This window comes from Teleopsis dalmanni, chromosome 2 (genome assembly GCF_002237135.1).
Source record: "Teleopsis dalmanni isolate 2A chromosome 2, ASM223713v2, whole genome shotgun sequence".
NCBI classification, from domain to species: Eukaryota; Metazoa; Arthropoda; class Insecta; order Diptera; family Diopsidae; genus Teleopsis; species Teleopsis dalmanni.
Genome location: NC_051847.1, coordinates 72,029,577 through 72,055,715, shown reverse-complemented (window position 1 = coordinate 72,055,715; position 26,139 = coordinate 72,029,577). Strand labels below are relative to the sequence as shown.

At 30.8% G+C, this 26,139-nt stretch overlaps 2 protein-coding genes across 2 annotated transcripts; both read right to left on the bottom strand.

Annotated features, from left to right (window-relative positions):
• LOC119674823 lies at window positions 1-20,624 on the bottom strand. The gene is made up of 10 exons (XM_038085981.1): window positions 19,695-20,624; window positions 14,548-15,106; window positions 14,100-14,252; window positions 11,077-11,177; window positions 7,343-7,609; window positions 6,990-7,048; window positions 4,090-4,236; window positions 3,478-3,772; window positions 1,749-1,945; window positions 1-199 (listed from the first exon to the last, which is right to left on the bottom strand). The coding sequence occupies exons 1-10, from the start codon at window positions 20,622-20,624 to the stop codon at window positions 43-45; spliced, it is 2,865 nt and encodes a 954-aa protein (XP_037941909.1). The 3' UTR covers window positions 1-42.
• A 1,535-nt stretch (window positions 20,625-22,159) lies between these two features.
• Window positions 22,160-25,181, bottom strand: LOC119674822. Its single transcript, XM_038085980.1, has 2 exons — window positions 24,086-25,181; window positions 22,160-22,239 (listed from the first exon to the last, which is right to left on the bottom strand). The coding sequence occupies exons 1-2, from the start codon at window positions 25,179-25,181 to the stop codon at window positions 22,160-22,162; spliced, it is 1,176 nt and encodes a 391-aa protein (XP_037941908.1).
• Window positions 25,182-26,139: the final 958 nt, after the last annotated feature.

Sequence of the window (26,139 nt, the reverse complement as noted above, 5' to 3'; positions counted from 1 at the left end):
TAAGAGACTTTTACATATCCCATGTCATTTCGTTGATTATTATCATCTCTTCTCAGAACACTCATATGCCATTCTGGTTTGTTTTACGTATTTACTGAAATGGCTGTCAGGTTTGGGATCTAAGTCCAATATATGCATTTTTGTTAAGAATGTTTTGTTACTGTTCGGTATCTGCACAATATATTGACTTAAAGTTGAACTGAAAGGTACAAGATCCGTAACATTAATAGTTATTAGAATAAAAATCATAAGAAAATATATTTATAAGGTATTGTTTTTCTTGTCAACAAACTAAACCAGAAGTTTAGTGGATGTGATTTTGTTTTTAATAAAATTAAACAATAAATCTTAAAAATGTTTTAAAAATTTTATTCTTGAATATTATCACGATAGAATTATTTCTTGATACACCGAAAATGGACCGGAAGCTTCATATATCGGCACTATTCTATTTTCTATGGTACGGTCATTCAGCAACGGATTTTTTTAAAGATAGCTTATTTGAATAATTTTTTTCGCTACAGTATTTAATAATTTGGTTAGTTCTTTAAGATTCGCAAAATTATTGTCAATTTTTATTTAGAAAGATTAAATAAATAAATCAATCAGAAAAAAAAAATTGTGATTAGTTTCCGAGATATCAGACTTCAAGTTTGAAATTATCTGCGTAAAAACTAACAATAACTACTAGACATTATCACATTCCATCTACGGAGGGGTGAAGGATTTTAACGAATGATATTACCGTAAAAACATTATTTCAAAAAATAACCACCGATTGTAGTAGGTTTAAACTTTCATTAATACTTGTTAAAACTTTTAACGATTTAAGTTTCCACAAGAAGTAATGTTGGGTGGTTGAGATATGGATTGGAAAGAGAATTAACTGTAGCAGATAAAATACCTAACGGAACATAGACTTGATTTGAATGTTGAAATAATCGACGCTATACCACGAACGAAAACTAGTACAACTATTAACAGAATAGTTAGTGGTTTAGGAGAAAAAGAATAACGAATGGTGCCATTTTGCTATAAACTAGAATAAAGATAATAGTATACGTGGCATTGGTTTCTTCTTGAATAAAACCATACACAAGGTATTATTAATTCGAAAAGAATTATATACCTATATGAAAATTCTATAGCTTTTTAAAGAACATATTGCTGAACGGTCTTTAGAATGAAATGGTTATAAATACCAATTATCATTTCAATTATCATAAGTTCTACTTGCGCGATTAAGTTCCTTAACTGGAATCTTGTAATACAAATATAAATTCATTTTCAGTACTTAAAAAAGCCTATCGGAGAAAGGTAAGGGAACGGCGAGCTGCTAATTAAAAAATGTAGTAACTTCGACTATAAAACCGCAGACTCAGTATTTCCATAGTTGCTATGTCTTAGAGTAGCTTGAGTATCACCGCCAGTCGGCACAGAAATATAGATTAACCATATCTGCAAAGTTTGCAGATTAATATTATCAATAATGTCTGGAAAAATTGCAGCGCTGAGCAGTTAGTTTGACATATTTTAACCTCCAATATTATTCATCATCCACATTACTGCAGTAGTTATAATAAAATTCTTAATACTAATAGCTTTGAGGCATGAGGTAAACCTCAAAAAGGTCAGAGTCAAGACTCTGACACGAACCTAAGATTGTTACCACAAATGTTAACTTAAACAATAATAATAGCGTATATTTATAGTCTCTCTAAAGAACTGACAAATTTAGTATACTTTACCTGATATGTCCTTCAATCTCCTGAAATGTTAGCATAATAGAACAATCCATTGCCATTGCTGCTAACAAATATTCCTCTTCAGGTCTTAAGTTTAGGAAGTTTACTATATGTTGTTTCTTCAGAAGCGTTCCTAATGCTGTATACGATTTTGTTGTGACTTCTAGAAAACCGTTTTCGTACATATATTTTAAATTTCGCTAAAAGTAATATTATATCCATATAGAAATATTTAAATTTTTTAATACAATATAGGATTTAGATTATCTCATAGCATGTTTCAAAAACGTACTAAAATAATACTTTAGTTCAAGGTTTAAATTCAATTTGTTTTTCTAAAACATATTCTAAGCCTTAAAGGCTGACTCATTAGTAGTTGCACTGACTCATTAGTAACAGATCCTCCCTATGCCTAGAGTATAAAGTACTCTTGTATAACAGTATCATAAACCCAATATAGACTTATGGTATCCAGCTATTCGGTAATGTTAGTGCTTCAAATATTGAAATTATCCAAAGAGCTTAGTAAAAAATATTGAGAATAATCACTGGAGCCCCATGGTATATTAGGAATGAAAGTATTTACCAAAAGTTACAAATTTACTTAGTTAAAGCCTAACTTGACAATACAAGACAAAAATACAATAAAAGGTTGTCAGAACATATCAACCACTTAGCTGGGAATTTCAATCCACTATTTCTCGCCTAAAAAGAGCTGATCGTCCATTCATTAATTAAAATTTAATAGGTTCAAGTAAACACACCTCTCTTATTTTTGGTAATCTCATAAAGTGTAATTGATTTCTAAATAATCCACATCATTCTGACCTCATCCAATGAAATTCAATCCACCAATCTGAGGTCCGTGATATAAGGTTTACTTATTTTATTTTATATTATGAAATATATAATTAAAATAAAAATTATAATATTATATTATTAGCGATAGATTGTAAGAGAAGATGCAATGAAGCAAATTCCTATTTAGGACGTGTGCGAGTTAGGTTAAGTTGCATTCTAAATGAGGGAAATTCTAAGTTGTGCCGATAATGTAGTGATGTGTCGATACGTGTTGATAAATGGTTTAATGTGTGCAGTGCAAAAAATACCAAAAAATCTCCCATTTGGTTTAGCATCAACTTAGTCTAACTCACACACACCCTTAGTACTATTTCATTTTTCAATTAATGCTATAAAAAATTGCTTTCGAAAATATTGAGGTCGTCTTAAACTTTTACACAATAATGCATATTTTTTTGCAATTTCCTGAAATTATTTTAAATTTCTTATAAAACTAAATATTATTTAAATAAAATAATTTAACAAAAATATTGTAATAATTTCCATTCATTCACTAAAAATAAATTTAAAGATTTTAAAAACCGGTAGTGGCGACACGGAAGAGTTATTACTCAAGATTGTGTAATTTTATGTGCTCATTACAGCATTTTTTCTGCTGATTTAAGTTATTTTCCAAAGATATATATTCGAAAAAAAAGTGCATCTTATCTTAAAAGAATATTTTCTCCAATATTTCATATGCATTATTTACGTTATTTGTAGTGCTCGTGCCTTGGCTTCTGCAGATTTTACTCCTTTGTTCTTGCTTATATTATTTTAAATTTTTTTCCATTTTTTTCTATCTTTTTCAATTTTTTATTTATTTTGTACAAAATTTTTATTTTGTTTTTGTGAATTTTTTTAATGGAATGTTGTAAAAAGCTTTACTTACCTTGGCCAACAGCTGTAAATGCAAAATTTTTTGCAAGATACAATTTTTTGGTAAGCACAACATTTCCGCTTCAGTGATTTGTGTTGAAGTCGCCTGCACTTCCGTTTCCGCTTTTGTTTCTATCATCAAAGCATTACTCGTTGCAGCTTGTGTTTGTGTTGCACTCGAATGCGGTTGACCTACGCCACCAGGAACGACAATGTTGGCACGGCTTTTAGCAACTTTGCCATTTTCATCAGAGTCTCTCAAGAGACATGTTACAATGAAATCTTTTAAAGCCGCCAATGTCATTTTACTAAATATTTTTATTTTCATTTTTATTTTTAGTTTGTTTTTGTTTTTTTTATTTTTATTTATTTTAAATGAAATTTAAGTATTTAAGAAAAAATGTAAATAAAATAAAAAATAATAATTTATTATGCTTTTAAAATAATTTTAACAATTTGGATGATTTTAATTAAATTAAAATCAAGGAAAATTGCAATTAAAATTAAAATATAAAAATATAAATTTTATTTTATTATTATCATTATTATTTTAATAAATAGAAATAAAATAAAATAAAACAAAACAAAATAAAATAAAAAAAGAAAAAAAACTTTAGTTACTTACCCCGTAAAAATTTGTTCAATTTGTTTCTCGAAGGATAACGATTTGTAGTGATCTCCATAAATTAAATTTCCATTTTGAAATATTCTTAAATTATTTTGAGGACACTCGAAGAGTGCATCTAATGCGGCCAACATTTTACCAGGAGCACTAAAGTTTGGCGTTTAACCCATTGTGGCACATAAAACAAAAAAAAAAAAAATAAAACGGAAATGTATATGCAGCATTCAATGAGTAAAACGTAAGTTCAAAGCAAATACAAAATTAAACAGAAGTGAAGAAACTGCAAAAGATCAAATTGAATTTTGTGCACGAATGCATCTCAAAGATAAAAAACTGCAACACGGAAAAATTCAAACATATGCAATGGACAAAAGTTTATACTTTCTTTCCGAGAGACTTTACTTTCCATTTATTTATTTTTTATATGGTACGTACTTTTTATTATTATTTCTTTTTTAATTTTAGGAAAGCGATGGAGTAGAACGTTTCCGAGTTTCGGAAAATAAAATTTCATAGCACATGCAAGCAGAACAAATTGAAATTTATGAGTCGAAAATTAATACGAATAAATTTTTAATTTGTTTTAAATGCTCGAAACTCAACATTCAACTGAACTATAGACACTTTTTCATATATGTTATAACATATAACATTTAGTAATAATTTTATATTTATTTAAGAAATGTGAAATTATTTAGATATATATCATATATATAATATATATACATATATATATATAACATATATAGGACGTGTGCGAGTTAGGCTAATTTGATGCTAAACCAAATGGGAGATTTTTTGGGATTTTTTGCACTGCATACATTTAGCCATTTATCAACACGCCATTTATCACTACATTATCGGCACAACTTAGAATTTTCCTCATTTACATAGAACGCAACTTAGCCTAACTCGCACACGTCCATATATAGGTGCCAGTACCAAACAGTACTAAAAAGCGGCAACCCAGGCAAAAGTCTATAAGTGAAGAACTGTCAGTGTATCACGAGAAAAGTGAGAGTATGTTACGAAGAATGGTTGCAGCTAATTTTACGTGAAGAATTCTAGAGCCGACCAACTTTATTATTTTAATTTATACGCTTTATACTTTAAATCAAATAAACATTAACAATCTTATATATATATACATATACATGAATAAATATGTATGAATAAATAAATAATTTACACATACAAAATACAAGATGTATATAATATTCGTAGAACTCTATTAGAATCCGTAAAAGAATACAGCACCAAAGATCACAAATATCGCTAGAGTATATATGTAACATTTCACGTGTTATATATGTAAATAATAAGAAGAAATTGTTTATAGCTTCCAAAATCTTTATTTAAACTTCTCAATCTAATTTACCGTCTTCTGTATATATATATATATATATATATATATATACATCTAACATTTCACGTGTTAAATATATATAATAAGAAGAAATTATTTATAGCTTCGAAAATCTTTATGTACCCTTCTCAATCTATTTAATCGTCTTTAAAGTACTCCTCTATTAACTCTCCTATAATACAATTACGTCAAGTTTTATCGAATCCTGAAAGCAATTCTTAAAATTGATTTTCAGAACGATCTTAAGGATTAAGGCGCATAGCAATTAGATTTTAATTTCGTCTATCATTTCGAAATAGATTACCCGGAGTGATCTCTTGAACTTAAGGAAAAGTCAAAAGTTACACGGGGTATGATGGTTGTGGAATGAAACGAATGATCGCAAAGATCTGATGTAGTTCGAGATGGTCCGGGGTGCAAGAACCAATCTATTCAGATACAAAAAATCTCTTAGAATGGTATGAACTAATCGAAATAAAATACTAATAAATGTGCAAAGTTTTTAACTGTCAAATGATATTTTTTGAGCACCAAAACTTCGATTTCTTTAATGTTAAATTAACTGGGTGAATTTGTAAAATCGTCACTAAAATGTTATATATTGGGGCTAACTTACGAGTAGTTTACGGGATTTTTTTTTGCTTTAAGAAATGATAATAATTCTATTACTTTCTATCATTTGTGAGGAACCCTAAAAAAACTTAAAGGACCTAACATATTTAGTATATGATTGCTGGGATACAACATGTATTAATTACATATATTAATGGATGAAACTATAAAATTTCCAGGAATATTTTATAAAGATATTCTCATAAAAATTTATTTAAATTATATGTATTCTTTTTATTAAAGATAATAGATGAGCCCTAATAAACATGGCGAAGAGAGAAATCATCTTAAATTTAAAATGTGGCAGTGAAAGTTTTCCCGAGGTTAACGAAACATATTATAATTGTACAAAATTAAGACCTGTAAAAGTCTACATTATTACTAATTATCGCTTAAAAGAATACTTTGATGATGTTAAGGGCTATTTTTATTGCTAACGGCAATGTTATAATACCTCAATTACTTTATTCCCCACTTCTGTTAGAAAATTCATTTGAAAAGATGTCGTCAGGATCAGGATAAGAATAACCGTTCATAAAGCATCTTTACATAGATTATATTTCAAAACACGATTATAAAAATATTACTATAAGAGAAGATATGATGTACTTCGATCGTACTTATATTCTTAGTAAATGCTTATGTAAATGGTTAATAAACTGAATTTTTTTATGTATAGTTTAAGCGTCAAAACTTGGTCATGTATAACTACAGGGACCCTTTTATTCCAATTCATATTATGTTTTTGAATATTAACTACTCTAATCTGTTATTTTCATTAACAAAATATACATCTGTGTCATCATAACTTAAAGTAAATAACTTCTGAAATTCATAGTAAACAATCCAGAGTACTAATGAAATCAAACTATGGCGTCCAAAAGGAAAGAGGAAGCTCATATTGAGAATAATTGAAACTTACCCGGAGAAGAGTTCCATTGGGCAATAGGAGCTGCGTTCCGAAACTTTTTGTTGTTGTAGCTGAAAATGTAAATCAAATGTGAGTAAAGAAAGTGAAAAGAAGAAGAAGAAGAAAATGTGAAAATTGTATTTGCGGTATTATGGGTACTGGGTACTACCACGTATTTGCATAGAAAATAAATCGTCCTGCAATTATTCACTGAAGCACAACTTACAGAAGCGCAAGTAAATATTGTTGCACGTATGGCTGCGTACATATAGATCTATAAGGTATATATATGCATATATGTGTGTACATATCAAATGAAAAGTGCCGTGTGAGTGAACCCATAATAGCGTAAATCTCCGTATTACCTTTAAAAATTGCATCGCACAGTAGCGGCACCTGGTGTCGTTTGCGTTTGAGATTTTTGTTGTTTCACTTGTACTCTGCGATATTTCCGCTGCTCGAACTGAAGCTTTATGCGATGCGGTTATTGTTGCAGACACTTCAGCTTCTTTAGCTCTTTCACTACTTGCCACTTTCGTTTTAAATAAATTGTTGACATCACTCGGAAGCAACCAACCTTGTTTCGGTTTAATTTCAATGGCGTATGTGTCTCCAGTTAATGCTGCTCTTGGCTGCACGTTGAAGTTTTTGTTCGAAAATATGTAAAATTCCATGGAAATAAAAAAAAAGCAGGAAAATAATCACAATAACTATTTTGCATGAGCTTACGAAATTTAATAAATGTGAGGTAAAATGGATTTGGTAACAAACAATAAAGTGATATATGGTAAAGTATTTCGGTTCATTTGCATTCAAGCACCAAATTGGCCATTTGGCAGAAGTATTTCATAAAAATAAACTGGTGATATTAAGAAGAGAAGTTAACATAACTCCTCTCTCACTATTAATTTATTCACTTATAATTTTTGTTATTAACTTCAATTTAAAATAATTATAAATTAAAAATGAACAAATAAATGTGGCTATGATAACATATTAAAACAATTGTCTAATGTCTAATGTTGAGGCTTATCCGAGCTAGTGCATCTGGACACTTTTACTGTTTGATAGCCGGGGGGTTTCTGCAGAGTCCCATCCACCTCATTTTACTTAATTTTTAATAATCATTAAAAATAATAATAATAAAAATAATAAAACAATTATTATAATTTATTTATTCTATGTTTACATTGTAAGATGCACAGAATATTAACAATCAACAAGATTAAAGCAATCAACGAGATTAAAGCAATCATCGGGACTAGAGCAATCATTGCGATTAGAACAATCATCGAGATTAAAGCTTTAATCATGTTGTTAAATTGAAGATTTACGCAACTGAACTGGTTTTGTTTGGTCAAGATTAACTAAGTCAATCAATCACCAAGCTGTCAAAAGTTTTATTTTTTGGTACAAAATCTCACTCTTCTAACGCCATCTAGCGTAAACCGATCGGAGTAATGGATTTCTTTATACTAATATATAGTAACCGTAAAAGTCACAAATATAAATTTAATATATTTTTATTCAGTTAAGTGATATTTTTGTAAAAAACTTCAAGTTTTTTGGAGATTTTCTTGCTATAATATATAATAGAAGTATTCACGATCTCATGTAACAAGTCCAGTAACAGAGTTACACCTCAAATTGATAATTATAAAGTAAAGATCGAGTGCTTGTATTTCGCTGTTGTCACTTTTCCGCGAGATTACCGACATCGTTACACAAGATTATGAACCTAATATCAATCATCAAGGTGCACTATTATAATTATTTGCAAAAAGCTAACCATACGTCTGAAGAAGTCAAAACTTCTATAGCTGTCATTTAAAACTTGTCAGATATACAAAATATAATTGATTTTGTTCTGGCGTTGCCACATGTTGTGACGTCAGATAATTATCAATCCACCTAATATTTTATGAATATGTGGTGCTAACACTACCAACCAGTGCTTAAGAAATGCTGATCTAGAACAAATATAAGCAACAAGACTATATTTATTTTTTTATATATATGAAAATGCTGATCTACATAGATAAAACTCTAAAGTATAAACTACATATATTATTTTTTTATATAAAATATATTAATTATTGTTTTTAATAATTTATTGATGTAATGGCCAAAACTTTTTAATAATTAAATTGTTCTTAAAAAGGGCTGATTGGTCACTTTTTATTATAATAATACACTTTTTTAAAAAATGTCGTGTTTAAAAAATTCCTTATATAAACCAATATTTTGAAGTTCAAAAACTACCTCGATCACTTTTTTGTCAGCAAAGACCAAAAATTTTATGAGCGTGAATTATGCTACCTACCAGAAAGATGACAAAAGGTGTTGCAACAGAACGGCCAATATATAATAATAAAGTATTTAGTAACGTATTTAATATTATTATTATTATTGTTAGGGTATGTAGCACTGCGACCGTCGGGTCTATTGTGCCCCCTTCTGGGCTTAGAGTAGGTCTATAAGCCCTGTTGCGTCAATAAAAAGTAGTATAGAACCTACTTTACAGAGTTTTATTGCCTCTTCCGTAAGAATATACATTCCTAGGAGCCTATTTCGTATATGCATTAGCGCAGGGCATTCTAACAGCACATGTGCGGCCGACTTCTGATTCTCTTCACAGAATCTACAGTTTGCATCCGTAAGTATACCCAGTATTGTAAGGTGGTGTTTTAGAACGTATTTAATAAGTATTTAATAAAGTATTTGTTTATTATACGAAAACTGTCTTTCAAAAAAAAATTAGCATTACGTTCCTAGATTAGGTTCTATACATAAGAAAGAACAAATCATACAACAAATAATGACTCTACGAACAGAATAGTATTGAAATTTAACAATTGAAAATAAAATTATAATTAATTAATTAATTCAATTATTCTACAGCTGGTTTATTATTTCATTGTAAAATAAAACACAGCAAGTAAAATTATTAATAAAAACTTTCATAGTAATAGTAACAAAACTCTAGAAAAATATGCGAACAAAAAAGTCAAGTACGGCTTTGGATCAGTTGGTTAAGGTGCGCTGATTCTGAGCTTCACATTTGGCAGGACCCGAGTTCGATTCCTGGTACTTGCAGTCTCAAAAAATAATTATTTACGAATAATTAAATACAAGAATTATTTCCAAGACCACTGATGATGGGTATTTGGCAATACTCGAAACAGCTGTATGGTCAGCCAAAAATTCAATTAATTAAAATAATATAAAAAATAAATTTTTGTTGTTGTATTACACTACTGCTCGAAAGAACCTCTTTTAAAAAAAAAAATTATAAAAAATTCTCTAACTTGAAGTCTCCAGAAGTCGAAACTTTTCTTTGCAAAATTGGACTTCGAGTTATGGAAATTTGACTGTATTTTGTTAAATTAATTTAATTATGTAAAATTATTTTGTATCATTATATCATTTATAAAACATATTTTTTTAATATCTAAAAATAAAGTAAAAAAATTTAATTTGCAGAATTTATCTTTTTTTTTGTTCCTTTTTGTGTACTCGACTTATACATAACACAAATTGGTTAATTTACAATTTTTAATTAAGTCGTTCACATATTTTCATGAAACTGTAACTCTGCTTTTCCTACTGCCTTACATTCGGGTATGATTTATGCCCTGAACTAAATTTGTCTAAAGTGCAAATCCAAAATATTAGTTACAATTGAGCACAATAACACATTTTTTCCAAAGTGCAAAGCACATAATATCTCCAAATATTTATGATTTTCGTAGCTATATTTTTGCTCGGAGAACAATTTCATATAAATTGAATACAATGTATGTATACAAGTATTTTCGTTCACTTTAATTTAAACCAAAAAAATCAAAAAAGAAAAAAAAACCAAAAAAAAAAATCCTTTTGATTTATTACCTCTGAGCACAGAGAGTGACCATATGTTGGTAGTACAAGTACTGGATAAGTACGAATCTTGTAAAAAATGTCCTTGGAAATCACAAAAAATGCTATATATTTTGTATACAATATCAGAACATTACACATACACAACTATAGACAAACATATACACAAACAATAGAGTGAGCTCATATTTCTAAAAATGGATTTTTTAGTTAAACTCACCTGTAAATTGGAAACTAAAATGTCGAACGCTGCCGGTAACTGGGTAACATCTGGTAGCAGAAGTCCAAATTGCCCACAAAATTCTTTATCCAGTCGATGTGCTGCAAGCCATGTTAGAAAGTGGTAAGTCGGTATTGTGTACATATAGAAAAAATATAGTATAACATAACAGAAAAGAAAGGACGAAGGACGAAGAACGAAAGACTAAACAAATAAGAATAATTTACACTTAACTGAAATATTGCAATGTTGCTGTTGGTGGTGTATAGTTGCTGTTGCTGTTGCTATTGCTGTTGCTGTTGTTAGTGCATTTTTATATTCAATATTTGCTAACAATGCAACAGCATAAAAAAACAAAAAAAAAAAAAATAACAGTTAAAAAAGAGTAACAACACCATTGCCGGCAACTGCAAATTAAAGCAACACATGCCATAGGAAAAATGAGTTTCCATAACGCAGGCCATCTTGTTGAACTTATGGTCGTGCTAAGACTTCGAGCTCTGCCAGTGAAATGCTTAATAAGTCCCTAGAGAGACTGGGAAGTATAAAAAGTACGTAAAAGTAAGCTCAAAAAATAAATAAACAATGCTGTCAGCTTGAATGGCATGTGCCAAGCGGCAAGAAGCTTTAGCCTCAAAACGCATAAAATATTTTCAAGAAATTTTATGATCGATTTCATGTCATATAAAAAGAAGTATTATAAAAAAAAATATGGAATTTATTGGATGCTCGATGCTGTATTGTAAGAAGTACTTGAATTTATGTTTACAAAGAAAGCAGGATATAATTGGATTCATATGCGCTTGATGAAGAAAAAGAACCATTTTCCTCAACTAGAAGGAAGTGAAATAATTGGTGATGAGGCAGAAAAGAATGGGGAAGAAAAAACAATTACCAGTTTTCATTCCAGGATTGTAAGAGAGATTATCATATATGATTAGATTGATTTTTAACAACCATATTGACAAAAGAAACTTAATTCTTAATTTAAACTATTATTTTTATTTGAGAGGTGTTTTGAACAGTAATGAATTACAACAACAAAAATTTTCATTATTTTGAGTGGTACTAAATACTTATTATCAGTGGTGTTAGAGTTATTTTTTGTATTTAATTATTCGTAAATATCTTTTCAGGTGGCAAGTATCAAGAGTTGAAGCTCAGATTCAGCGTTCATTAGTCAGTTGATACAAAGCCGTACTTGACTTGTAAGTTCGACCTAGGAGTTTTGTTAATTTGCTTGGAAGAAAAGTTCATTAACAAATTCAGTGACTGTATTATATTAGAATGAAATCTTAAGCCAACAGCTGGTTTTTTAATTAATCATATTTTTATTTCTTAAATTTCAATACTATTTTTTTGTATATTCATAATTTATTGTATGATTTTATTACTCTTTCTTTGTATATAGAACCTAATCTAGAAACCTAATGCGGAGAAAGTCATGCTAAAGTTACTCCACGATTCGTTCAGAAAAGATTGAAAAGTTGAATGAGTATTTTTATTCATATTTTAACAGTAGTTCCAGAACAATTCTATATAAGATTGGTTTTTAACGTCCGTTTTATAAAAAACTTGATATGATTAATATCATATGACATTAATATGACTAGTTTATAAAATATATTTTAAAGATATATGAAAGAGATTATGGTTGTATAAAATTAAAAAAATTATAAAAATATAATTATAATCTAAGACACGGAGAGTCTTAGAGAATTAACACACATAATAAATAGTTTTTTATATGCGACGCTAAGCTATATAATATCGCTAAAAATCTCAAAACCTACTAACCACTAGTGCTAACTATTGAATTAAAAAAATCACTGAAAGATTAAAGTAGTGAATAGATTAAAACAATAAATCAGCTGCAACAGATTAACTGCTTCTCATATTGATAAAACTAATATAGGTATATATAAAAGTTATTTTGCATATATGTCAATGTCAATGTGGAGGTCGTGGTATTAGAAAAAGCAGCTATTCGTAAAAAACAGCGATCGAGGTGAGGCCCATTGACACCGCACCTTTCACTTCAGAATTATTGAAGTAAACGTCAAAAATGTCACAACAAAGATAAAGAAAACTGGATCGCCATAGATATATTCATTGCGATCATATTCAAACGGATTAAATATAGTCGCGAATAACCAACACTGGGACCCTACCTTGAAGTATTTAGGTACTACAGTTCATAAGCTCGTTCTAATTGAAGCACGTTAAGTGGTTTAGTTAGTGTTACTTAAAAAATTAAAAGTGACAAAAAACTTGGAACTTGATATTTGAAAGTTTGTGCAAACTTGACTACTTGTGGAAAAACACGATTAGTTATACTTTCTAATTTGACAGACATAAGTTCCAAGTCTGGCACTTACTGTCCAAACAAATTATATATAAACTATAAAAATCTAATTAAAAAATTCAAATATTTCTTAAGACCATTGATGATGAGTATTTGGCAACGCTCGAAACAGCGCTGTATGGTCAGCCGAATTTCAATAAATTAACTGAAATATTTGTTGTTGTCTTTTCGTTTCTATTCGAACCATTCTAACTTTTAAATAGTTTCTTTTCGTCATAAGATGCGTTATTTAGTATTTATTTATTTATTTACTATTTATATTTATATATACATATATATTAATTTTTACTTGTATATTAATGGTTAGCCATGATGATATTTTAACATTTTGTAGGGCAGTGGTGCTTGGAGGAAATTAACAAAAGATCTGAATTTTCATCTTGTAGTTTAACTATTTGCAAGAGGACTAACAACAACGATATGAGTAGTGATGTAGTATGGAATTGTATTATTCATCAATAAACTAAAAATTCCAACATAAATATAAACGTATAAAGAGAGATTTCATTTATAAATAGCTCGATTTTTTTTACTATGGTATCTGGTAATTTTACCGGAATATGATTTTCTAATTTTATTGAAAATCATATTTAACTACCGTAAATAAATTTTTCTGTACCTGCAAGTTAAATATGGAAAATATTTTATATTTGCCTACCTGGTCTGGCGGCACGTACATGTTCATTTATCCATTTTCTATCTGCTTCCTTTGGTATTTGTATAACTTCCGCTTCAAATATAAACTCATTACCCAATAGACGTCGAATTATCTCAATGAAATCCACAAATTCTTTCATTGTCAAGTTTTCAACTGAAATTACAAATGTTTTAGGAAAACAAAACCATTCAAAATAGTGAAATTGAAGAGCATAAATGTGAAAGCGAACAGCACAAACTGTAAAAATACCAAACAGCAACTAATAAATTATTGCAACAATCCGAAATAAATGAAATAAAATATATTTCAACATCATTTCGAGCCAAAGTTGCAACATTTGAATTGGCAAAACAGTTTCTGCTTCCCACTACCACCTCTGTGCCGTCCAACTGATTGCAGCAGCTCATAAGCCAATGGAACCGCATCGTTTCCCGCCACAATAACTAACCTTTTGTGTTTTGCTGCCTAACCAAGTCGGAAACACTTTCCAGAGTCTGTTGCTGCTGCCGTTTTTGTTGTAGAGATTTTTTAACATGGAATTGTTGTTGTGTTTGGCCGTTCATCGGCAACATTTTTGGCAAACGTAAAACTTTTTTGAACTGCGGCAATGCAAGCACCAAATTTGCATTACCCTCTGCGCGATAGTGCAACTCAATTTGGCACAATTCCATATGCTCTGATATAGCTAAGCATTCATTCAGTGTTCTAGGTGTGGATGAAGTTAGCAAATGGCCAGCAACCTTACTGTAGGTGCTGTCAGACGGCATGTCTAACTTGGATTCTTGGCTGCTGTCAGTTCTGCAAGTTGAGCCAGTGCTCGTTGGGCTACTGCTATCAGCCAAGTTTGTTTTGCTGCTCATGGTCGGTGTCACTGTTGATTTTGCTGAAGTTGCTCCAATATTTTTGTTGCTGATAATGCTCTGCATAAGCAGTTGATACATCAAAGCCGTAAGCTGTGTGCCTATGCCTGTGCCTGGTCCTGGTCCTTTGTGTCCAATGTTCTGAACCTAAACATAAAAATAATTGTATTGCATTTCGTTGTGTTCAAAAACTTTGGATTTTGTGGGCAGTCGAAGCAGAGTTTATCTTACAGATAAGCAGATTAGTCGGATACAGTGTGTAACAAATTTTGTTATGAATGTTTTACTAGATAATATGGAAAAGTTTTCTGCTTCAGCTGCAGTTGGAATTTTCCAAACAGTTATGAACAATTTCGATTTAGATTTATATAAACTTATTCGTACAATTAATTTGAAATATTTAAAGGATAAAATGATTTTTATATTTAGTTTATATTTAGTTAATAAAACCATAGAAGTTTAGATTGCAAGTTAGAAGCCATATTATTGTAAGCTTGCTTATAAAGTCAAGTAAAGTTTTTAACTTAAAAACAATTTTACAACGTATTAAAATATATACCATAATTGGTTTTAGACAATTAGAAGAAGTGTAGTATTAAAAGTAAATAAATATTTCAGTTCGACTAAAGACAAAATTGAAAACATAAAAAAATTATTTACAACAATATTTTCACTCAACAATAAAAATTTTGCTTACCTATATCTTTAAGTTAGATTGGAGTGGTGGCCTTATGCTCAAAAAATGGTCCCTTGTAGTACCACATGATTAGCGTTAGTACATAAGCAGACTAGCGGTCAATGTATGAGCAACGCAGAAAGCCGCGACTCCCCTATTAAGTAAAAATGAACTAACCTGACAATTCTATAAACGTGTATAAACTAATTCCCTAATTTTTCAGGATGACAGTTTGGCGTTAGTATATAAGCAGACTGGACATCAGCGAATGAACAACGCAAAATGTACGATTACGATTCCTCCATTAGGTAGAGATGAACCAATCTCATAAGTCTATACATATGTTTAAAACCCTAACTATGCAGGATCACAGTTCTGTCAGGTCGGTAAGAAAAGGAGCCATGTAGATTTAAAAACTTTTCGTAGCTAATGATGGACATTAAGAGTCATAAGGTGGAGTACAGTTTCCTTCTTATCTGCAGAGCCATAATCTCGACAAAAATTATTTTAGAGTAGACTCCGATTTATAGTATGTCTTGTTACGAATATTACGCAGTGGCCCGTCTGCAGGTTACATTTTATTTAATGCAGCTGACTGAAGTGATTTTGGTGCAGTATAGATTTGCATCTTTCTTTCATTATAGCATCGACAAGTATATATGAAGTAAATAGCAAACCATTACATTAAATCGAAAATCTAGTTTAAAATTTGAAAGTGTGCAAAATTGCCTACACCTAAATGCACCCATGCCCATTTAGTAGAATAAATGTGAATGATTGCTTTGCATTACTTCATATATTCAATTTTTATTAAATTGATTTTTTATTATTAAAATATTACTTCGAACACTATTTTAGATAAAGGGAATCACCGTCCAATAAACCCTCACTCCCGATGGCAATGTTGCTCGATCGTGCTACCAAAATCGAGGACCTTTCAGAGAGCAGTAACTTGGAGTTAATAGAAATGTTGTCTAATATTTGATATATAAATGAACATTAATTAATTTTATTTCAATATACATAAAGTTTTAAATATTTTGAGGTGCTCTCCACCGAAGCGATCATAGAGGATAGAGTCCACACAGGTAATACTAGCTTTTGTAGTCTTAAAAAATTCTTATGATCAAAATTTATATTTAAAAAGATCAATGGTAGACTAGGTAAGACTGTGAAAGGTAACATCCTACATTCAAGAGGCAGTTCTTCCGATAGATAACAGGGCACTTCAAGGGCAAGGTATTGTCAGAAGGCACTTTAATCATAATTTAGTTTGATTTAAGGATCCAGACATAGTGAAGCATTTTACATAAAAATTATGGCTAGGATGAAACATAATATAGCGATTAAGATCGGAGGGATTAAAAATGACTGCGCTAATGCAGGTACACAACACAAGAACGGTAGCAAAATATAAAGATAAATTTGATATAAATGAAAGATGTAAATCTGATACTACGTTTTTTTTTTTGTCAAAAACTAGCTACTGAATATTCGATAAAATAACCTAAAAAAAAAGATTCAGAAGTATTTTCACTATAAGTGATAAAAAACACTTTCCATATAACAATGTTTCAAAACAGAGAAAACACTCGTTGCATTTATGAAAGATATATGTTGTCTGAACATAGATAATATTTATAATAGTTTCTTTCAAGCCGCTGAAATTCAGGTACATTCATATTTGAAATGGTGCAAATGAGAAAGAGTTCAGTTCTACTTCACATACTGAAAAATACTGACGGAACCATGAACAGGTAAGAGTTCTTGAATCTGCTTTGCAGTTCTTAAAACATATATCAAAAATACATAGACAGAACCATGAAGAGAAAAGAGTACTTGAATCTGCTTTGCAGTTCTTAAAACATATATAAAAAATACATAGACAGAACCATGAACAGGAAAGACTACAGTGACAATATCAGCACCAGTAGTTATAATAATGCTCCGCTCTGAAGAAGAAGTCAAACAAATTTCGCAACATCGGCGATAGTTATATAGAATATTATATAGTAATAAAACTAAAAACTAATTTAAAGCTTTTATTTTATTTTTTTTTCAATATATTAATTATAAAAGAAAAATAATTTTAATCTTAAATTTAATATCTAATCTTAATCTTAATAATTTTAAGCCTAATAATCTTAAAGTCTTTTAGAATATATTTTGTTTTTAATATTCAGTTCAAATATTATTAAACTAAACTCATAAGCCATATGCTTCCATATATATCTCATACATTAATTTTAACACATTATTTTTAATACAGTGGCTATCGTTAGAGCCCTCCAGCATTTAAAAGTGAATAAATGTTTTGTGTCTCGTACCATCGCTCGTTACCATGATACTGGTAGCGTAGCCCGACGTCAAGGAAGTGGACGAAAAAAAACAGCAACATCGGCAGAAATGGTTCGAAAAGTGAAAAAGCGAATTGAACGAAATCCGCGTCGCAGTGGACGAAAAATGGCTCGTGAGCTGAACATATCGCAATATGCCATTCGGCAAATATTGAAAAATGAGCTTGGACTAAAGCCATTCAAGTTCCAAAAAGTGCAAGATCTTACTGATGCGCAAAAAAAAGTTAGACTCGAAAAAGCTAAAGAGTTGTTTCGCTTGGCCGAAAGTGGTGAACTGCCGAATTTGGTTTTCTCCGATGAGAAACCATTCGTTATCCAGCAGTTTGTAAACAAACAAAATGATCGTGTTTACTTGCCAGAGAGGTCAGCTGAAAATTTGCAACTTCGGTTGGCCATCACAACTCAAAAGCCGGCCATGGTGATGGTGTGGGCCGCCATAACAGCCGATGGTCGCTCGCCGCTCGTATTCATCGACCGTGGTGTCAAATTAAATGCGCAAATCTATCGCGAAAATATTTTGGAGGGAGTTCTGAAGCCCTGGGCACGCAAACATTTCGGCCGCAGACCTTGGACATTCCAACAGGACTCAGCACCATCGCACTCAGCACGCGCCATCCAAGAATGGTTAAGAAATGAGGTTCCTCGCTTCATTTCCACCGCACAATGGCCACCAAAATCTCCGGATGCCAATCCGTTGGACTATTGTGCCTGGGGTATTTTGGAAAGCAAGGTTGGAACTAAAAAATACCAAAGTGTCGATCATCTCAAGCAAGCGCTTCGCCGAGAATGGGACAAAATACCGCAGAGCCACTTTCGGGCAGCGTGTGATGGTTTCATTGGCCGTTTGAAGGCCATAGTTCGTGCCAAAGGTGGCCAATTCGAACAAATCTAAACCGATTCTCAAATTTGATGTTATTTCCGACATTTTTTGCTTTCATTCAATAAAATTTAAAAAAAATGAAAAAATTATGGCGTTTTACTTTGTTTGAGTTTTTTCATCTCACCTTGTAAATTATTAATACTGAAGATATGACAATAAATATTTCAATTTAAAAATAAATTTGTTTATTTGACTTCAAATGAAAGCTTATTTAAAAAGTACATTTTATAATTTTAAAATTAGGAACTAATACCGTTTCCGATTGGTAAATCTGGTAACTTTTTCAATCGAGATTTGTGAATCTCGAAATGTATATCCGTAACACTCGAGTTTATTTTTTAAAACACTCTAGATATTTTGTAAGAGTAGCAAGATTACCCTGAAATGAAAAGCTATGTTATATGACTTGACAGATAAAATGTGATTTAATGCGTTTACTAATAAAGCCAAAAAATGTTAGATTACTCTAAACAAGTGTGATTTTGTCACAAAATTTTGTCACAAATCGAGAGTAAATCTAGATTGAGTCCAGATTTACCAAAAGAAAACGCGATCAGACTAAACATGCACTTTCCCCTTGAAATACTCCACTAAAAAAGCAAGCCAACTAATTGAAATCCCAACACCGTAAATGATAAATGCAATCTTATAGTAACTTATTTTTAAAGGTTCTATTGGATAGCTGTCTATAATGACGCTTGCATATTTTCCACGTCGAGCAATAAGAAAGGCATCCCATTCCCATTTCTGCCAAAGTCCTGCTTCCTTAACTTTCAACGCAAATAGGTTCAATGAGTGAACAAAACTTGAGTTTAAGCTTACTGGATACGATTTGAAGCACACTCCAAAACACAATGGGGTCAGATGAAAATATGGCTTTTTTAAAGTCATTTGTTGCATATTCACAAATTTCCATTTATCCTGTAGAAGCACATAAGCCACGGAACGATTTAAATATTCCAATCTAATCTTAAAAACACGCCTTGTAAGAAGCTTAGCCAATGGTTGTAAATCTTTTTGATGCTTATAATCATCAACATCATTATTATATTCTGGTGGAAGTAAGATTTCTGTATTACTTTGAAGTAATTCCTCTACGGTATTAATTGGAGTTGTAAAAATGGGTTTCATATTATAAGCCGTGATATATGGAAAATAGTAAGCATTTAGTATAAAACCAAGCAAGAAAAGTAGCATGTAAAAAACGATAATCCTTACAGAGATATTTTTGATACGTTTACTCATATTCGAGGAATGCAATAATATTGCTAAACCACGCGGCAAGTTACGTGCAACATCATTAGTGACTGCAAGTCTCGGATACTCTATAAAACTCATCAGAGCAGCTATATAAAAAATGCTTAAGAAACAAACAAGCCAAATGTAACGATCAAAAGGCCATACTATATACCAAAATTTGGGAAGTTCATCTTCCAAAGGTACCATTATGCATCTCTTCGATATTTCAACCGGATAGCTGTATTGCACAATATTGCTTGGTCTTGTGTACGATACTCCATGCAAAGATAGATCATACTCTCCGATTTCAATTTTTGATAATATGCTTGATATATTAAAAATATCCTTGTTGATTAGTTCCAATTGATAATTATGATACCTGGCGAAATGTAGAATTGTCTGCAGATACGGTCCAAAATATTGAGTTTCTTCAGTTCTTGCGTCTTTGTAACTGAAGGCGCGTGGTAAATCTTCACCAAAAGGTGTACGTAAAATCCTTAAACTATTTTCCATTTCTTGTTCAATATATAAAGCAACTGCATTCTAACCTTGATGGAAAGGTTTTTCTATCTTAATGTCTTCGAATACAACACAAGACTGGCGGTTTATAACTTATAAGTTTTATATTAAAAGCATAAAAACCATTACAGGCATGACAAAAAGAGATTATTTCTATTGAAATTGAAGTGGTTTTTCGAAAGGTTTTATACATTCGAAAAGTTTTGGAGTGAATAATGTAAAATCAATGTTTTATTCCAGAGGCGGATGTGTTGAACCTTAAAAAAGGTTAACGTTTTATAAAATTTCATCAAATTACCAAAAGTTATGGGTTTTGCAAAATATTCCCCTTGTAAACTTTTTCCAATTTCGTCCCTGTAGTTTTGGAGGGTATTATTAACAAGCTCCGCTATTTGCTGATTACAGTGTGATATTTTTTATTGCATGCCATTTTACATTTGCTTTAGGTTAGTTATAAGTACAGTATAAATATTGTATATATTATATTTAAATAAAAACTAAATTGCAAATGGTTCTTTCAACATTAACACAATGTTGATAAAAAAATTCATAATGAGAGCAATTAACTATCAAAATATTTAAATAAATTGTACACACCACACATATCGCATTATCTAATAATGTAATACATGTGGTATAATAATAATTATTAACGTGAGTTTTTACCCAAGAACAGTCCGAACTGTAGGAACTGATTTTAATTACTGCGATTCCTACCTATTTGCAAGACTCAAGAAGTCACTCTGAGGAAAGCATTTTAGCAGCGAAAAGTATTCAATAAAAATAATGAAAGATGGATCGAATAGCTACACAAAAATCCGATAATCAAAATTGTTTCGACGATTGGATCAAGTGCTGGTATAAGTGCATTTCGATCGATGGAGAGTACTCTTAGGAGGACAATTTCTGTTATTAAGAATTAACTTGCATTTTCACGTATCTGAATTAATTCTTGAATCTTTTTAAATAAGATGTTATTCATGTAACTTGAATATATCCACAACTACTGGAATAGACTAGCTATATCTGACACCAACTATAGATGAAAGACTTCAGCTCTACATACAGATGTAATGTTGTTTTCGAAATCGTATCATTTTACCAATTCAATTTTCAAAAACCTTCATTTATCATTACTTAAGAAAAAGAACGACTGTCATGGTCAGCCAAGAGTTTTCTGTGGCAACTTCGATCAGTGAATTTATTTGTGCTTACAGCATAAAAATCCATATATTTCTGATATTTTTTTAAACCACATTATATCGTATATCTGTTCAATTGTTATAATTTATTCACAATTCCATATTGGAATGATTTGTGGTTATATTTTTCTATTTGGTGCTCCTTCTACATATTATCAGACCATCAAATATAAAAGAAATGTCCATTTAACACTAGTGAAAAGAAAAGATAATGGATTGTAGTGGAAAAATTTTTGTAAGTTGGTACGGATTAATCTCAATCCCTCACTATCATATCTACACTATGTCTTATAAACATTTTTTTTACTTGATAATAAACTCTTCCATTTATTTACATTCTAAACGATGGTAATCGTAGACCGCCTTTTGGTTATTTTTCAATAAATGTGGAGTAGGATATAAACGGGCTAAAGAAATAAAAAAATATCAATATTTATATAAAGAATATTATTTCTAAAGGTTCAAAATTTTAAATTAAAAAGTAAAATTAATTTAATTAAAAATTAAAAAAGTAAACAACAGGTGGCATATGAATGACTGATATAGGAGGATCTGAGAAACTCCTGCAGAAGATTAAATTTTGACAACTTTTTCAATCACTTGAGGCCATACCCAATGGCTAAAGCATAGACAAAAATGATATTAAATGATAACAAATTAAACGATTTTAATGATCAGTCAACAGGCAGTCATATTTTAAAAGATTACATTTTTACCAATATCTTTCTTTGATAAGTTGATAGAATAGCATGTGGTAACACGCTATATTGTAATTTTAGGGTATAAAAATAGTTCGACATGGATCGATATCGGATGCCATTGACAATTACACTTATATTTTCCTTATTTTTGAAGACATATAATCTGAATCACCAGCTCATAGAGCATAGTAACCAATGCATTTCCTATGCTGGGTCGCCATTTGATAAATAACTATTTAATTTTCCTTGCACTGAATATGGCCATTTTGTTTGTTGATGAAGTCACTGATGTTAAAGTTAACCGAAACTATAAAATTTTGAACCAGATTTAAAATTGGAATTAATATTTCACTTTAACTGAGTAAAGTTAGCTAGTGTATCTTTGATAATGATTTGTTGACGGATTTTATGTACTGATTTCCTATCAGCTTTCTTAATAAACGATGAGCTTTCTGAATTTAAAATAATAATAATAATAGTAATAAATAATAATAGTAATAGTAATAATAATACTGGTGCTACTATTCCAAAAAATATGGAGAGATGAAGAAATATCTAACGACTGGCAAAAGGCGATAATTGTAAAAAAACTAGAAAAAGGCGATGGAAGAAAGTGCGCAAATTGGCGCGGAATATCAATTTTTACAGCGATTTCAAAAATCTTTACTCAAATCCTTTTAAAGCGAATCTTTGCACAATTAAATAAATTCATACGACCAAATCAGGCTGGTTTTAGACCCGGTCACTCTTGCTGCGATAACATCAATATAGTAAGAGTCCTAATAGAGCAGTCAGTTGAGTATAACTCCCCCCTTTACGAGGCAAAAACATTTGATGTATTAAAGCGCGAGATTATTTGGTCTGCCCATTCCGCTAGAGGTATTCTTGATAAAACAACCAACATTATTAAAAATATGTTCGACGGAACATGTTGCTGAGTACTAAATTAATACCAATTAAGCGATCTTTTCTGATCGTATCAGGAGTCAAACAAGGAAGCGTACACTCTCCGTTGCTCTTTCTAATAAAATTGTTAGTCTTTGTGGCTTACAATAGATGCGCCATAAACTGAAAGCTGACCCGAAAATTAGGTGATCTTTTATATGATGATGTTGCTCAGTAATAAATATAATGAAATACAGGATAGGCTTTCAAGCTTAACAAACGACGCTCTACAACTTGGCCAATAAGTTAACACGAACAAGACCAAATCCATGCGAATTAACGTTAGCAACAATTTCATAAATACAAAAAAAAAGACAATCACAAACATTGTATTTAACTAGGTATTTATATTATTTCAAGATTCCGCGGTATATATTCATAATTAGTAAATATATTATATTATACTAAAATATTATAATTCTGTTAATGAACAAAATTTCTGGTTTACATACAAAAGAACCAAATATTTTATCTGCGAACATTTACTACATAACTATAACACCAGAATACCACAAATGTTCTTTCCACTTGAAGTACTCCACTAATAGAGCAAGGCAACTAATTGAGATCCCAATCGCGTACATGATGAAAGCAATCTTGTAATAACCTATCTTTAAAGGTTGTAAAGGATAGCTGTCCAAGACGATGCTTGCATATTTTGCACGTCGAGCAATAAGAAAGGCATCCCATTCCCATTTCTGCCAAAGTCCTGCTTCCTTTACTTTCAACACAAATCGGTTCAATGAGTGAAGAAAACTTGAATTTAAGCTTACTGGATACGATTTGAAGCACACTCCAAAACACAATGGAGTCAGATGAAAATATGGCTTCTTTAAAGTCACTTGTTGCATATCCACAAATTTCCATTTATCCTGTAGAAGCACATAAGCCACGGAACGATTTAAATATTCCAATCTAACCTTAAAAACACGCCTTGTAAAAAGTTCACCTAATGGTTTTAAATTTTTTTGGTACTTATAATCATCAACATCATTATGATATTCTGGTGGAAGTAAAATTTCTGTATTACTTTGAAGTAATTCCTCTACGGTATTAATTGGAGTTGTAAAAATGGGCTTCATATTATAAGCCGTGATATATGGAAAATAGTAAGCATTTAGTATAAAACCAAGTGAAAAGAGTAGCGTATAGAATGTGAAGACTCTTGCAGTGATATTTTTAATGCGTATATTCATATTAGAGCAGTACAATAGTATTGCTAAGCTATACGACAAGTTACGTGCAACATCATTAGTGACTGTTCTTACCGGATGTTCTATGAAACACATTAGCACAGCTATATAAAAAATACTGAAGAAACAAACAAGCCAAATATAACGATCAAAAGGCCACACAATATGCCAAAATTTGGGAAGTTCATCTTCCAAAGGTACCATTATACATTTTTTGGATATTTCAACCGGATAGCTATACTGCACAATAGTGTTTGGTCTAGTATAAGATACTCCATGCAAAGACAGATTATACTCTCCAGCTTCAATTTTCAACAATGTACGTGATATGTTGAAAATATCATTGTTGATGAGTTTCAACTGATAATTTCGGTAACTGGCGAAATGTAGAATCGTTTGCACATAAGGTCCACAATAATGAGTATCTTCACTGCTCGCTGTGCTGTAACTGAAGGCGCGCGGTAAATCCTCACCGAAAGGAGTACGCAAAATGTCAGTCGAGTTTTCCATTTTCAAATCCTTAGTTGAGTAGATTGTTTTCTACACTACTATAACTTAATTTCTTCAAAGCCTGCACAGCACTAATAATTTCTAACAAATGCGTATTGTTATAAGCATAAAAATAACTCCAAGTGTGACAAAAACAAAATTGTTGTCATTAAAACTAATGTATCTCTTCGAACGGGTTTCATAAAAAAGTTTAAGTTTCATAACGAAAAATCAATGGTTTTATCCAGAGGCGGATATAGGTTAGATTGAAAAGTGGACAGTACACCTCAAATTAGTAAATCAAAGCATACATGAACCATTTAGTGAAATAGCTGCTTTGCAAAATATATTTGATTTCGCTACTGCAATTATTCAAGTACTTATTACCTATTTTAGGTCTTTACTCATGAATGTGGAGTATAATTTATATCGCATGTCCTTTCATATTTGCTTAAGTACAATTAAAAAAACAATTGTATTTATGAATTGCAAATTATTTTTTTATTTTATTGCATTGCGAAAAACGATAATGACAATGGTTATCCTTGACATATTTTGTGTTATTTGAAAGGTTAAGCACGTGATTCGCACAGTTGGACTTGAATTTTTATTCTAAAAATTTTCACTTCTGTCAATAAGTGTACATGTACTAATATCAATAAGATGTTTATTAGACATTGAAGAAGATAACCGAAATTTTAAAAAGTATTAGTAATATTTTACTTAATAAATTCAGTTAGTTAAGTCGTTCCCACCATGTCCATCTACACGTGTACTTTTCCGGTATTTTTGTTTCGAAGTCATACATATGAATAAAATTTCTCACATTAACCATTTGAAGATCATTAAACATTCCTCATACGAGGGTCACTATTTATATTTTGAGCCGTGGCAACACTGATTGTTGTCAGGTGTCATCTGACACCACCGTTGGATCATTCTTCATCAAGACAATGAGAGTGCTCACATATCTCGTCTA

Bases quoted from the DNA above. Each gene is read 5' to 3' on its own strand.
- LOC119674823 (XM_038085981.1), bottom strand. From the start codon at position 20,624: ATGGAAAATAGTTTAAGGATTTTACGTACACCTTTTGGTGAAGATTTA. The intron at 7,049-7,342 runs GTAATACGGAGA...TTACATTTTCAG, and splicing joins GTGCGATGCAATTTTTAAAG to CTACAACAACAAAAAGTTTC. The intron at 200-1,748 runs GTAAAGTATACT...TGTACCTTTCAG, and splicing joins GAGATTGAAGGACATATCAG to TTCAACTTTAAGTCAATATA.
- LOC119674822 (XM_038085980.1), bottom strand. From the start codon at position 25,181: ATGGAAAACTCGACTGACATTTTGCGTACTCCTTTCGGTGAGGATTTA. The intron at 22,240-24,085 runs GTTATTACAAGA...TTATTTCTTTAG, and splicing joins TTTACAACCTTTAAAGATAG to CCCGTTTATATCCTACTCCA.